This window comes from Mus caroli, chromosome 4, assembly GCF_900094665.2.
Source record: "Mus caroli chromosome 4, CAROLI_EIJ_v1.1, whole genome shotgun sequence".
Taxonomy (NCBI): Eukaryota; Metazoa; Chordata; class Mammalia; order Rodentia; family Muridae; genus Mus; species Mus caroli.
This window is the reverse complement of record NC_034573.1, coordinates 78848234-78864854: the sequence shown is the minus strand read 5'-3', so window position 1 is coordinate 78864854 and position 16621 is coordinate 78848234. Positions and strand designations below refer to the sequence as shown.

Genomic DNA, 16621 nt, shown 5'->3' with positions numbered 1-16621 from the left:
TCCTTATTTCTCAGTTTCCGTTGAATATTCTTGAAATTAATATTTTCCATATATACCTTCAACATTCAATTTTAAACTCCTGGTTGGTCAGTAGAAGAGTTAGATTCTTAAAGATAAAGATATCTGGATGTTTATATATCCTATTACTACATCTATTTTTCCACCTTCTCAAAAATTCCAGGCTTGATTTATAACTGAGAACCATAACCGAGAAACCACAGTATACATGAATGCAATTCAGGTGACTATGGAGATAAAAGCACAACCATTGAAACTGTGAGTCATTCCTTATATTTGACAAAGTTATTGGGTATCGTGGTGCATGCTTGGGGAATATCAACACTCTTGAGGCTAGGGCTGAGGTTACACAAGTTCAAGGACAGCCTGGGTTAGAGAGCAATACCCTGTCTTAAAAACAAAGCACAAAATAAAAGAAGCAGTAGTAGCCACCAACTACATCCAGACTTTCCCCTGACCTCTTGGCTCCTATAGGAGCCCAGAGATCTGCAAAATTTATTTAACACATCTCCCTCATTAGGCATGAAAGAGAGGACACCCTCAAAGACAGGGAACCACACCAACTAAGTACAGCACATTAGCTGAGTTCCAGGAAGCTCTCTCCTAGAGCCATTTGGAAGCATTTTGAGTTTTAAAACACCAGGGCTCTCCGTTAAAACACTCCAACAATTCCAGGGCTTGAAACTGGAAGATGTGCAAACAAACAAGAACCCTGAGGTCAGAACTATTAAATGTTTAAAAAGAGTGGCTAGAGACAAGCACATTCTTTGATAGTAGCAGTCATTCCCTCTCTACCCCATGTGAATGGACAATGCGAGCACATTTAGTCTTACATTCTCAACCAGAACAAAAGATGCTTTTAAAAGAGTTTCCCAAATGCCATGCTTTTGAAAACAGTTTGGGGAAACTATTTGACTATTCCTTCACCTCACTGCCCCTCACCCCCACATGGTTAAGTAAAATCTTTGTTGGGCACGTGGAACCTTAACACTAATATTTTAGTGAAGAATCCATCTGTACTCTGTCACCTGTCAAAACCTCTTTTGGGACTAATGTGTTCAATAGTTGCAATCCCCGTTTAATAATGTATTCACATTGGGGTGGCATAGAATTAATTGATTTTCCTAGCACATTCCTTCTCATAACACTCTAAGTAGAGGATCCCTGGAGGGGCTGGGCAGATGACTCAGTCTAAGCTTCTGTAAACAAGTTTAGATCAATAGCATGCACTAAAAGACTGAGCTTGGCAGTGTGTGCTGGTGATCACAACACTGGGGTGCAGAGACAGTGGATCCCAGGCACCTGCTGGTCAGCCAGTCTAGCTGAAGCAGCCTGCTCCTGGTTCTGGGAGAGACTGTCTCAAACACATGGTGGAGAAGTAATTCAGGAAGACTTCTGACATCAGCTCCTGGTTTCTCTATACATGCCCACACAGATTAATGAAACCACACACACTTCGAGGCCTCCCTCAAGAATCACGGAAGGGATTAATTAGCTCGGTTTTAATCTTCCTTCAACATATACATCAAAATCATTCACTACTCCATAAATATATGCAGTTATTGGCCATCATTAATACATTAATGTCAACATTACTGAAGTTATTTCTAAAGCATCATGGAATATACCCAAGGGAATGAGGTGAAAATATATGTAAACATTTGCCACTAAATAATACTCACAATGAGAGAGCTTCAGGGATTCTGTATGAGCCTAGACAAGGTCTAGTATGATAGAAAGACTGAATGAGGACAGAAAACAGAAGTCTTGGCTGGGGCCCAGTGCTATCATTACTAGCTGTGAGAGATAGAAACAGTCCCCCTGCTTCTCTGCATCCTAAATTTCCTCTTACAGAATGAGCAGGACTGCCTTTGTTCTCTCTCTCTCTCTCTCTCTCTCTCCTCTCTCCTCTCTCCTCTCCTCTCTCCTCTCTCCTCTCTCCTCTCTCCTCTCTCCTGTTATGCATGGTGTTTGTTGGCTTTAAATATCCTTCCTACAGTTGGAAAACTGAGCTGAACAAATCTTAGGGACTCTATTGTATTCTCGAGGATGGTAGAATGTGCTGCAGAGGGGTCTCCCTTCACCCCAAATGCACCGAGGAAAAATAAGGGGCAGACAAGTAAGACTGAGCGTTGAGAACAAGACATTGGAATGACAGCTGCAAGCCAAGGTTGTGCTGGCCGCTCAGGGCTGACTGTGAGTGCCTCTGGGACGAAAGAAATCCATCAGGGCTTCATTTGGGATGTTTGGATGTTTTTACATTTGGTATGGCTGCCTCTCCTTTCTTCACAGTTGCGCGATAGAGTTGCATGCAGGGACAGAAGAAGCCAGGGGGATGGCAGGCTCTGTTCTAGGCTCCCCTCCTTACCTCCTCCACATGACTCAGAGCACTTGGTGAAGCCCTCATATTCCCAGTCATACAGCTCGTCCAGGTCCTGCAGGCCACCCAAGAGTCCGTCTCCGTTATTTGGGTTAAATTCCGGAGTTTCCCCGTTGCACGGTCCTGCATAACAGGCACGTTGCGATGCTGGCTTAGGCCCTTCGCATTCATCCGCAGGCAGGTCAGCCACAGACTGAGAGAAAGGCAGGAGCACCTGGCATCTTATTATTCGCACTTGTGTCCCCACGCCACAGGTGACAGTACAGGCCGACCAAGCTTCTGGGATGAACCTGCAGTTGGTAAGCAAACAAGAGGACAGGATGAGAAGCCCCAGGCAGGAAGCCATAGGTGCTGTGAGGGACTGCATCGCACCTGACTCTGGGGCCCAGAGCTGTACCAGGATGTGCTCGCTCGGGATCCTCCACCCAGTCCTGGGCTGGCAGCTTCACTTTAGTTCATGAGCTCATTGGCCACTGATTCTGGAGTGCGTGTTTCAAGAGTGTCATGTGAACTCCCAGCTGTAAGACATTCCAGCCCCAGACCACCTGCTTGCCCACTGCTCTGCAGCCCTAGAAGCAGCGGGACATTGGTGGGCCTCCTCCTTGCGCTAAATCCCAGCGCTTGTGCCTCTCACAGGATGCTGGCTGGCTCTTCTTACACCAGACTAACACTGATACTAAAAAACGAGAGCAAAAATAAGCCCTTGGAGATATTTGGGAAGAGTTTTCTCTTAGTTTGGAGCTCATATCTGTAACTTTTTCTTGCTTGGGCTCAGTATGTTTCCCAGTACTTATTTTTATGCATAAAGAGCAATTTTTTTTAAAAGTTTCCAAGAATGGTGCTGTCTTTTCCCTCACACATTCTTTGAATCGGTCTGAACTCCGTGTCTTTTTATATCACATAGAAAGCCACACTCAAATTGAAAGCCACAGGCATGTTACAGTAAACAAGAGGTTCTGCAGTCCTGCACGTTTGTTCCATGTCCTCCACCACCCCCCGCCCCTGGAAAGGAGCTACACTAGTAAGAACTTGGGTATTTTTTTCTTCTTCTTCTCAACTTTCTCTAGAATGTATGAAAATATCCGAATTCCCAAAAAGCTTTTGCTCCTCATTAATCAACCGTGGCTGCAGCAACTTCAGTGGCCTTGAGAGGTCCTAGGGAAAATGCCCAGAGGGAACCATTAGCATTTTCTTAAAAGTTAGTATAATAATTTGGGGAAAGAACTTTGGGATAATTACCTCCCCCCCCTGCCCCCCATGATCCTTCTGCTCTTTCATAGGGAAGCATAGTGAAGAGGCAGGAGAATCTGGCTTCTTAACCATCACTTTGGCAGAAAATGAAGAACTTGGTAAAAACTTATGGCATTAAATCTCAGCAAGCACAGACGGTTCACGGCTAGTTCAGGGAAACTGACAGTCTAGCAGCAAATCAATCCATTGATGACAGGACAAAGATGCTCCCTGGGTCTGAGGTCAGCCTCGTGTGGGGCAGACTTGGTCATTCTTGCCCTGGAAGTCAGTCCTGCCCAAAGCACACACTGTATTTGGAGGCATGATAAAAAGACCCTACCCAAAGAGACTCACTCTAGTTATTTCAGAAGAGCCATCTTCTCGGAGAGTGCAAAGGTCACCAGAACACCAGAAGGGTAAAGATGGATGGAATGGACACTTAGGATGATCCCCAAGAAAATTCCACCCCAATACCATATCCCCTTGTTTTTTTCTTTCTTTCTCATCTGATGTAGAGACACAGGGGCAAATAGTATTCCCAAAAGATTTCAATGTCTTCCTCCTTTAAATACTGCCACCTGCATGAGCTCTTTTGAAATATAAAAGTGAAATCTAGTTTTAAAATCACTTTAATTCTCTTATTGCACATTCACATACACCTGCCTGGATCCTGGAGTAATAATCATGATAAAGACACAGCCCCGGATTTTACAACCATGGTGTTAGCGTCATGGGAAATGCATCTTAAGTCACTTTGCATAGAAGAAAACAACCGATGACCCGACAACAGAGGAATGAGTAATGTTTCCTTAAAAACCGCAGTACCTTATTTTGTTCTAGAGTAAGAGAGATGGCAAGAACTCAAATTGTGCCCTATGGACCATACAGTAAGGATTATTCTTGTGCTACCGACACTAGACTTCTTCTGTGACTATTACGTGGAACAGAATCAGCAAGCTTTTTCTGTAAAGAGCTAAGTTAGAAGATCATTTAGATTTTGCCTGCTGTGCAGGCTCTGCTGCAGCTACTCAAGTCTGCCATCATTGGAAGAAATGAGTAGGTGGATGAGTGGGGCTATGTTCCAACCAAACTTTAGTTGCAGAAACTGGGTAAGGGGGGGAGGGGCAGGATGCTTATGAAAGCATCTGGAATCTGGCCTGTGGGATATTTTCAATCCCTGTTATAAGAACAGAATATTTGCTAGAAAAGCCAAACACTCTGAGATTCAGACAGTTTCCAAATACTCGGCTCTCTCTCTCTCTCTCTCTCTCTCTCTCCCTCTCTCTCTCTCTCTCTCTCTCTCTATATATATATATATATATATATATTATACAAATAAACTACACACACACACACACACACCCAGAGTGTCCTCAGTTCTCTTAGTCTACAAGGTGAATGACTTTGCAGTTAGTCTGTTTGCAGAATCTGACTAATATTATCCCCAAAGATACAAAAGCCCAGGCAACCTGTAGTAGCAAGAGTTGATGTTTTTTTAAAGTAGGGATTCTAAATGGTAAAGAATATGTAAATATGCACACACTATATATATATATATATATATATATATATATATATATATATATATATATATATATATATATATATATATATATATGTATATATATATGTGTGTGTGTGTGTGTGTGTGTGAGAGAGAGAGAGAGAGAGAACTTTTGACTAAATGGATGGTAGAATTAATAGCAATAAAATACCCTCTGCCTCATAAAAAAAGGCAAATAGACATTTACTTTACCCTAAAGGAGAGTTTTATTAAGTGCAAAACAGCTTTGCTGGCACGGCTCCCAACCTGCTATCTTTGGAACATCATCAGGTTCAGACCAATTCAAAACAATTTGATTTTGAAATGGTGCTGTCTCTTGGCAGTCATTTTAATTTCTCTACTGCACACACTGTATGATACAACACATTCTCCTCTTGTTGAAGTCCAGAGATTATATTTCAAAGAAAACTATCTGATGGTACAAATGGCTCCACGAACGACTGCTCTTCTCAAGCTCCTCTCCCCAGCCCTATGTCTCCTAACACTGCATTTACTGTCTTGAGTTCTGTGGCCACAAGTGGGAGGAAGCAAGGTCAGAGAGGGGGCAGCAAGTGAGGAGGATTAAATGGAATGTTTTAAAGTCTCATCCTGAATATCCCTCGTGGAGCTAGAATCTTTACAGCATGTCGCTATATTAATAGTTCCTTGTTCCGACTGAGTTTTGAGTTGGGCGTTTCAAGAGTTCCTTGTGCTAATGTAGCACTGCTGGATGAAGGAGGAGAGTGGCTACCCCAACAAAGGGTTCAAAAGACAGGCGTGAACTTCAGAAGTGGTGATATGATCGCCCCATTTAGATTTTTTTTGTTTCTAAGAAAACACACACGCGGACACACACGCAAGCAGGCACTCACTAACACACACAAACACCACCTCACACACACACACAGAGCCAACACTTGGTAAGTGAATGAAGTGGGCTTTGGTCTGGTCTTTTATTGCAAGCTTAACTGTTCTAACTAACAAAGAGCTTCTGATTTAGGCTTACCAGAGTCCTTTTTATGGCACAGAAAGCAGTGACAATCACAGTCATTTATAATATCCCTAAGTGGTTTAGTTTATTACCAACTATTATGAAGTTAGGGGTATGACTTAAAGTAGTAATAAACAACCAGTTTATTAATAAACTGCTAAACAAAAATAATATGTTCTTGATTGATCATATATATGTATATATACATACATACACACACACACACACACACACACACACACACACACACACACACACACACATATATATCTCACTATAGACACCAGCCAAAGTGAGGCTGGAGTTTATGGATATGGTCTGTAACTTACCTCTTTAACTTTCCCCTTTCTCTACTCATATTGCTCTCTCTCTCTCCCCCTCTCTCTCTTTCTCTCCCTCTCTCTTTCTTGCTCACTCTCTCACTCTTGCTCTCTTCTCTTTCCTGTGTCTCCTCCCTCCCCCTCTTCCCCTTCCCCTCCCTGTCCCAGTTTTTCCCACCTCTGTGTTTCTCTCCCCACCAGTCTCCTATACACTTATTTCAAAACTCTCTGTCATTGGGGCCAGCAAAAGGCTTAGAGTGCTTGCTGAGGGAGCCTGGTCCAGCCTGAGGACATGAGTTTGATTCCCAGAACTCATGGTGCAAGGAGGGAACCAGCTCTCAAAAACATCTTCTGACCTATTTATGCGTTCAGATGCCTGCACACATGCACACACACATACACAGACAAACAGACACATGCACATATGCACACATGCATGCACACACAGACACATAGTAGTAAAAATAAAAATCCATCAAGATTAGTCAATGTCAGAATAACTTTATAGGTGTGCCATTTTAAAAGAAGATGTATTTTTATGTATGAGTGTTTGCCTACAAATATGTTTATACCTGGTACTTGCAAAGGCATTAGATTCCCGGAACTGGAGTTGTAGGTTGTTGTAAACTGAATCGAGTCCTCTGAAAGAGCACCTCTCCAGCCTGCAGGAAGGCTACTTCTGTGCTGTTGTTAGTCTCAAACCCTGGTTTCAAAATTCCTATTGGAAGTTTCAGGGAATCACATTACAAGCATCTAATTTTGGTAGTTTTCAGTTTAGTTCATTTCCCAGCTATGAGTCTATAGGGGCTGTGGCTTCCTCTTTTTCTGGTATGCATTTATGTATGGAATTCGTGGCATGGAGGCACAGTGAGAAGAGAGGCGGGGGGCGGGGGGGGGGGATAAAAAATATGCTTGAAAATGGACAACAGAGGAAAAGGAACACCTCGCCAACTGCGTCTGTCCTTCCTAACTGTTTTAGCCTCTCGCTGACTCAGTTATTGTACCATTCTATCAGTTACAGAAAACTGATAATGCAAATGATTTTCCTTAAAGAAAAAAAGGGCAGGACAATTATCTTGTGGAAGGCAGTGCTTCACTGCCCTATGTAGTTGCTAATTTTGCATCTATTTGCAAATTCCTTTTATTCATATTTACTTAAATATGTATGGCTCTTCTAGATTCCTTCAAAATGGCTATAGCATGTAACTGGGTCCCTCATTAACCGAGTTCCTTTATTAATGAGCTACAGTAGTCTCAGTCAGGGACTCATTTTTCCATGGTTTCAATTAGCCATGATCAACCATGGTCCAAAATTATTAGGTGAAAAGCTAGAGAGATAGTTCACAGTTTTAACTACTTTTTAAAAATGTATACAACTATAGCTACTTTACTCTTTTACTGTTATTGTTAATCTCTTTGTGCATAATTTACAAAGTAAGCCTTATCATAGGCATACACAAATAGCAGAATACAGCATCTATAGAATTCAATACTATTTGCAGTTATGGTCATGTTCAGGAGTTCTGGGGAATATTTGTGAACAGGGGAAATACTATAAATGCAAATTTTAACAAATGTCCACTTTATATTTGCCCCCAAACCATAAGATTTTAAAAAAAAACTTTTAATAAAGGACATCAATACATTTTACTTATTTGTTTATTTAATGTGAATAAGCACGTTTATTTCAAAGTATGTATGAGCACTGTGTGTATTTCTAGTGTGTGTGGAGGCCAGAAGAGGGTGTCAGATTCCATGGAACTGGAATTACAGGTGGTTGTAAGCTGCCACATAGGTGCTTAGGTGGTACCCAAATTTGGCTCCTTTTCAAGATCAGTGAGTATTTTTTACCTTCTGAGCCACCTCTCCAGTCCGAAACTATTATTAAGTCCAATAGTAACAGAAGATGTATCTAGAAAACACTGTCAGAAAAATAAAGTATAGGAAAGTCTACCTCGAATTAACCAGGAAGGCCTCTGAGAAGTACATCACTGGGGCAAAGGTCACAGGCTTGATCCTAGTGAGGTGCCCAGCTGCATCTGATGCTTAACCAAGCCTCCTTCCTTCCTATTCTATTTATTTTTGAAAGTTGGTTCTTTTGCTTCTGGATAATCTGGAAAAAGTAACAGAGTAAAAGCTTTTGGGCCAGAACAGTTGCTTAAATGTATGCTGGGTATTTGTGCATCTGAAGAAAACTGTCCATCGATGCATGAGGAAAAGAGCAGAGTGAAAAAGGAGACTAGGCAGGAGCAGCCTCCTCTCTGTTCCTGGTCTTCTCCAATTCCACCTCTACATGACATCAGGAAGACGCACATCAAACTCCTTAATGTCTCTAAATGAAATTGAAGGGGGGAGGTAAAAGCTTCACGAGACAAGCAGATAGATACAGCAAAGCAAAGACACCTCTACAGTGGAACCATCGTAGAATGTTAAACATGATCACCAAGGTATGTTTTTGGCATCTTTGTCAAAATTAGGGCAGCCAAAGGTACATGCCTGCTGAGAAGAGTGCAGTGGGAAGGGTGAGGTGACATCAGGTAAGACAAAGTGAGAAGGATTAAAATTTATTATATATTTGTATGAAACTGTCAAAGGATAAAAAAAATCAATTTTACAAGTTTAAACAGGATTACTTTGAAAAGAAAAGTTTGTGGACAATATGTACCCAAGATACTATTCTATATTTCCTCAGAGCCTAAATCAAGTCAAATAAATGAGTCTCTAGCTAAGGACTCTAGGGCTGAGTGCAGAATCATGACAGGGTTATCCAGCTAGACTGTCAGTTCACAGTCTCTGGAGCTGCATATTAGTGCTGCAGCTCCTATTGAGGTCTCCAGGGAAACCGTTTCCCAGGGTGCTCCTCTACAGAGCCTCTGGCAGTACCTCATCCCGGTATCTTCTCTAAACCCTTAAGCATCATGCCTCCCAGCAAGTGAGCATCATGAACACTACAGTGCATCTCAGGAGCAAAACTGAGAACAGAACGATGGATCTTAGAATCTAAACAAATGAAAATTTGGTAGAGCCATCAATGCAAGGATTTGAAAAGACAAGGGAAGAAAATCCGTGGCTACCTGTGTCACATGCTGTTAACCCATATTAATGTGTCCCGTTCCCAAACACACAGGCAACACGGGAGGGTTTTCTTTTAGAGGCTAGCTGTTGTGGATAGCCCTGAGGCTAATTATATTTGATGTTTAATTCTGTTCTCCTGGAGGAGTTTTGAACAAGGAATGAGTCAGCACTCAGGTGATTTCCTGTAAACCTGCTTCCCACCTTCATTTATAAATAAAGGCTAGAGCTGGTGATTGGGCCGAGAAAGAGAGGAAGGTGGAGCTGAAGGTTTGGGGAGAAAAGGAGAGAGAGAGAGAGAGAGAGAGAGAGAGAGAGAGAGAGAGAGAGAGAGAGAGAGAGAGAGAGAGAGAGAGAGGAGAGAGAGAGAGGAGAGAGAGGAGAGAGAGAGAGAGGAAGAAGGGAAGAGAGAGGACAACTGAGGAGGAGGAGGAGGAGGAGGAAGAAGGAAAGTGGAGCAGAAGCACCTGGCCTGGAGAAGCCTCAGGTTCTAAGGGGTCTCTTATATGGGGACGATGGTAGTGTAGTGGTAGATCTGCCCAATCTAGGCACACAGTATGTATTCACATTAATTGAGTTGTGTTTTCATTGCCCGGGCTTATTTGGGTTATCCTTAGTGCTTGAAGTGAAAGAGAAATTGAGTATATTAAGGAGCCCGGAAGAAATTCCATAGGAGGAGGCACTGAGCTGGGAGCTGAGATAACCCTCTCTACCCAGGGCACTTTTGTTAGGGCATTTGTCAGGGACAGGTAAAGAAACTAAGATAGCTTCCTACTTAAAGCACTTTGTCAAACTAATGACACCAAGCTTGGTTTGCTTCTCTGGTTACCACCTTTTCAGTCATCTTTCCTAGATTCTTCTGTCCCCAAACCCTAAGGACTGCTGTGCCTCAGAGCTCAGATTTGTAGCTCCCTTTGTATTCTATTCACTAACGACTCCTAATTTCAATCACCACCGACAGGAAACTTCTAAGTATTCAATCTTATAACTTTTTCTCTTAAAAGAACAAATATTAATTTATTTTAATTAAATAATTATTTTATTAATTAATGTACTATATAATACACTAATAATAAATAAATAGTTAAACAAATAATTGATATTAATGTTATTTTTAAAAACAAACAAACATAGGGCTGGTGATTTGGCTCAGCAAGTAAGGTGCTTGCTGCTAAGGCTTGTGACCTGAAAGCTCATCATTTTGGCTTGGCTGACCAATGAGCTCTTAGTTCCACTTGTCTCTGTCCTCTCTGATAGGATTATAGGCATTGGCAGCCATACCTACCCTCTCACTTGGGGGCTGGGGATTTGAACTCAAGTCCTCATGCTTGAAGAACAAGCACTCTTATCCAATGAGCCATCTTCTCAGCTCCCCTCAAATGGAATACTTGATTTCCACCCTCAGCAATGTAGTCAACTTCTAATCTTCTTTATCACAACATATATTTCTACTAACTACTTGTTAAAAAGATATCCATCAGTTAATCCTGACTCCTCAATTTCCTTCAATCTTTAATTCCAACTGACAAGCAGGTCCTACCCATTATGCCTTGAAACTCCCCCCCCCATTTTCCCTGCCAGCATCAAGCATTAAATAATATTAGCCAACAGTTACACTTATTGCCATATGCATTTTATGTACATAATTCACCAAAACACTGAGAGATGGGGACTGTTGGATATATTGTAAAGTGGGTAAAAGAGATCACTAGTATCTTTTCACTGAAGCACTAGCATCATCCGGCATCTTGTCCAGGGGTGGTCTAACTCTGAAAGATTATGCCCTGGAATGTCTTTGGATAGTTATTTTCTGACTCCATAGAGATAGAAATTTCCTTGTAAAGGGTTGGTGATGACACGATGCTTCTTGTCCATGATGATTCAAGTTTTCCCTGTCCGTGTAAATGGTTAGGTCCAACTCTCTGCTTGGATTCATGAGCTCCCTGAATAATTCATGAATTAAAACTTTTGTTTGATAGACTCACATTGTATGTTCACATGTGTATCATGATATTCTTTAAAGTTATATTTTCACAGTGTTTATCTTCATCCCACTATCTAGATTGAACCACAGAGATCACAATGTTGGACTTACCAATGAGTCTGGACTGTCTGGCCAGTGAGCCCTCAGAATCCCATCTCTGTCTCTCTAATGTATGGATTATAAATGTGTGCTTCAGTGCTGAGCTTTTTACTGCAGGCTCAGGAGAAGGAATGATGCTTTTATGACAACCACTTTGTTGACTGAGCTATTACCCTCCCCCTCTTTTCTTCCTTTCCTTCCTATTTTCCTCTCTCCTTTCCTTTTCTTTGCTTGAGACAGAGTGACTTAGAACACACTATGTAGTCATAGTCAAGACTGGCTTCAAACTTGTGACACCTTTCCTGTCTCAGCCTCCCAAGTGCTGGGGTTATTATATGAGAGCAGGCATGCGCAGCCCAGTGATTTATTTTATGATGGTCATCACCTATCTTTCATAACTACAGACTTTGGTTTATATTGATGGGGTTTTGGGTATCCAAGCAGCTTGAGGCAAGTTTAAACTCTCTGCCAACTATCCTACTCTAAAACCTCATTGAAAAAGCTGCTTTATAGAAAAAAAAAAAGGGATTTGTGACAAATGCTGACTTCATAATTTATACATGACTTTTCGGTCAAACATTGCCTTATCTTACTGCCATCTATATACTCAATAGAGAATGCCTTCAAGCATTCTGGAACTCATCCGAGGTTCCAGGGACTCATGGAGTGCCTTTATCATTACTTAAAATTTACTTTGAAAACCTTAACACATACAAAGCTTTTGTGGGGGGAAATGATACACCATTAACTGCAGATAGCAGATAGGAGCAAGGCCAGCTACTCTCCTCACAGACGACAGAGAAAGACAGGACACTGCTTAGGCCACCTTTCTGTGCTTTTCCGCTGTGCATGAAGGAGGCATGATTTGCAGGCCTGTTTTCTCTGTAGGATCATCTGCTTGTTTAAAAGACCGCATCCCAAAAGGGACTAAAGATGCCTGTGGCTGACAGCTATCAGTGCATCTGTGGTTCTCAGCTTAACACCACAATGAAAATTTAAATCCACACCAATCTTTGATAAAAATCTAAAGCACTGTAAACTTAGAAGACTTTGAGTGAACCATTTCTTCTTCCAATGGAGTGAAATGAGTTTATCTTGCATTTCTGTAAAGCTTTCTTTCCTTTAATTCAACAAGCTTGGCAGAGCTTTCCCAATGAAAAGTTCAGTTCATTAAAAAAAAAATGACCTTAATGGACTTAACATATATTGGTGGTGACAGGGTCCATACTTTATTTTGGCACACAAGAATCCTATTAATTTATCTTTGTCACTCTCTAGGGCTCAGCTGAGCAAGAGTTTAGAGTTTGCTTTCTGAAGGCAGTTACGGTATAAGCAACAGTGGTGGCGGTGGATCGGCTGATGAATACAGGACTTCTTGGATTGCAATGAAGGCCTTTACTGACCACATAAAAATGGCTCTGTCTGTGCTTTTGGCTTTATTGTTGATTTTGCTGTCTCTGTGCATGCTGGGAGCAATCTGCGGGGATTGTGTGTATTAACTCAGGGTAGGAGGAGGCTGCTCTTCCACAGTAGCAGTTTCCAGACCCTCTTTACTTGACTTCACAATTTTCCACACATTTCCTTTTAATTAAAACAAAAGTATCTATCTATTGTATGTTAGAACAGACTCTGGAGTGGGGTGGAAGTATGGTGCCCATGAGTTTTCAAAGAACTTCCGAAGTTCAGAGGATGAGAGAGAGGCAGGAAGATGGGGTAACGTGTAAACCATAAGCTGAATTTCAGGTTAAATCTTACGTTCTTAAATGGCTGTAGAACAAGATGCATTTATAATGGGTGATTATAATAGATCTTAACTCCCTCAAAGATTCTCTAGGAAGACCAATGGGTTGAGGAAATATTTAGTTATGGCAACAGGTAATATGCCAGTCCTCACAATCCCTATGCTGTAGAGACCACAAGGGTCAGTTTACAAATGAGAAAATAGAGGTTTGTATGGTTCAATGATTTGCTCAAGCCCATTGTTGCTGAGACCCCAGTTGCATCCCACACTTAGCTGCTGTGCACTGTTGCTCTGTGTAGAAGGATGGTTTTTAATCCTTGGTCCTAACAGGGCTACATCCATGTTAGGGCATATGAATACACAGCCCCAATCCTCAGCAACTCATACATGGCAGCTGGATGGATTTGAGAGAGAAGAGTGAGCCTAGGAAACTGTGAGGTTTTTCAGTCTGGTTTCTACACACAAGTTTGGCTCACTGAGGAACAAAGGGTGACAGAAATGTGTGGTCATATCTCCGTTTCTAAAGCAATAATTTTGACATTAATGACAGATTCAAATAAATCTATCATAAGCCTCCAGCACTGGTTCATATGAACATGTCCCTTCAGCCCTCACAGTGTATATATTAATCTATTCATTTCTTATTATTTGTATACTAAGACATATGGACTTGATTATCTTGATATTTTGGATCAAAGGTAGATACAATTCTAACATAGATAGTACAGAACTGGGGTTCTAATATCAATTATACTGCACATACCAAAGCATCAAATAACATTTCTTTTTTATTTATGATTTTTTGATTTGTTTATCTATGAGAGTTTTTTGTTGTTGTTTTGTTTTGTTTTGTTTTTGTTTTTTCAAGACAGGGTTTCTCTGTATAGCCCTGGCTGTCCTGGAACTCACTTTGTAGACCAGGCTGGCCTCAAACTCAGAAATCCGCCTGCCTCTACCTCCCGAGTGCTGGGATTAAAGGTGTACGCCACCATGCCCAGCATGTATGAGGGTTTTGTTTGCAGGTATGTATGTGTACCACATGTGTGCCTGGTGGGCCATGAAGGTCAGACAAGAGGATCAGATCCTCTGGGTCTGGAGTTAGACAGTTGTAAGATGCCTTGTGGGTTCTGGGAATCAAAGCTAAGTCTTTTAGAAGAGGAACAAGTGCTCTCAATTGCTGAGCCCACAGTGAAGTTTCTTAAATCATGTAGAACTCATTATTTAATCCATGGATACTCAGCCAATACTCATACTTGAGTCATAATTCTATTGCTTCTGATATGATAATAGTCAGAGGCTTCTTTCTTTTAAAACATGTATTATTATTTCTTACATTATGGTGTTTTGTCTGCATGAACATCTGTGCACGACATGTGTGCCTGGTGCCTGCTGAAGTCAAAAGAGGGCATTCAATTCCCTGGAACTAGAGTTACAGACAATTGTGAGCTGCCATGTGGGAGGTTGGAATTAAACTCAGGTCCTCTGGAAGAGCAGCCAGGGCTCTTAGCCACTGAGCCATCTCTCCAGTTCCAACCCCAAGGCTTCTTGAGAGTTAAACACTGTTCGGTAACTTTAGAAGTATCTGCATCTACCAGGAAGTCACTGTGCTGAGCAGGTGGCTCATGGGTCAGTTTAGCTCCTGCTATTGGAGGCATGAATAGTGAGCAGGTGCTGTACGCTCTTCCAAAGTTATCTATCAGGAAACATGTTATTAGACAGAGAATGTGCATCAGTAGTCTGCTCCTCCAGGAAATATGCAGGGTAGGGATAATTTTGATAGGTGAAAATGAGGCCAGAAAGGAAGGAGCTGATGAGAGAGGTTAAGATATGGGAGCATAATGATGTTTGTTCAGTGCAAAACTTTTGCTCACCACACACCAATTCCTGAAATGGAATGCTTTCATGCTTTCTCACCCCAGGCTTCTAATGCTCAACCTGCTATTGCTCCAGCATTCTTTTTTGTTGACTTCTATTCTATAATATACTACTTAAGTTCTTGATATTATATGACATGAATATTGATTTTTTAGAATATGTCTATTTCTATGCATAGAAAAGGCATTCCTTGACATGGGAGATGGCTTAGTCATTAAAGGCTCGCAACCAAAAACAAGATAAAAACCTTCCTTGTTACTTTCTGTGCCCTGAGCCTCACAAAGAGAACATAACTCAAGTACTTTGTGTTGAGAATATAAACAATATTGCTGTCTAAACCCTTCTCTGATGTGTGATTCACTATAGAGACTTTGGGGAAATATAAGAATTCATGCCACATAGCTGAGATTTCTAATAATTTTTTTTTAAAAATGTATACCTTCTTAAGCACTAAGGAATTTACATTATCAAACAACTTCATGGGGTATAAATATTGCTAACAATATTGAAATATAGTTCTACTTGTATTGAAATGCTATTTCCCACAAGATAAACAAGGCACATAAGGACTGTAGAATCATCCTGGGGATTCTCATTGGTCCTTCTGTTTATACCTGAGTCCTGTGGGTTCTATTCACACAGATGCATGACAAGAATTTCCTCTTGTTTCTTACAGAATCGGCCCCATGGCTAACCCGATGTCATCTGGCATCCAGATATCACTGCTGCCTTCTGAGTGCTTGACTTTCTTTTTCTTTTCCTCTGGCTCATGTCAAGGTTATTTGTGATAATACATTTAAGGCCTGGTTATTACAATGAAGCTTCCAAATGGCTTACTAACCAAAACTGTTGACTGAAAAATCTACTAAGACAACTCAAGATCTTAAAAATGGAAGAAACGCTACCTGATCTTACTGTATCTGACTTTCCACCTGGTGAATGCCAGCTATTTGATGAAGGGATGCTTGATTAATATTAATATTGATGTGTTGGCTACATTGAAACTGAAAGGACATTGTTCATCATTGCTTACTCTGAACTACCAAGGAAACACTATCAGCAACTGAAATATATGTGGGAAGAACTGAGCTATTCGCCCTTGCTTTCTCTATGTGGGATGTCTTCCTTTAGACGCTTCAAAGTCTAGAAAGACAAAGTCAGAGTGTCTGGTGCATGTTGGTCATACTTTTGTTTGTTGTAAATATATCTCCTTCAAAAGTTACCCTCGAGGACATTATGCGGTGTCCTATTGCTTGAAGGACTTAAGGAGATAAGCATTTCCCTTCCTATCCCATGTCTGTTCAGATTCTTTTTTTTTTTTTACATATAAAACTATTTTTTTATTACATCTTTCCCTCAATTACATTT

General features: G+C 41.2%; 1 protein-coding gene across 3 annotated transcripts in view; it reads right to left on the bottom strand.

Moving 5' to 3' along the window:
* Adamtsl1 (ADAMTS like 1) overlaps positions 1–16621 on the bottom strand; it is an 883891-nt gene that overhangs the window by 149808 nt on the left and 717462 nt on the right. For all 3 annotated transcript variants that reach the window (XM_029476025.1, XM_021160015.2, XM_029476026.1), the window contains one exon: positions 2387–2688. In XM_029476025.1, coding sequence (XP_029331885.1) covers positions 2387–2688 — 302 coding nt within the window. The remainder of the gene's footprint in view (positions 1–2386; positions 2689–16621) is intronic.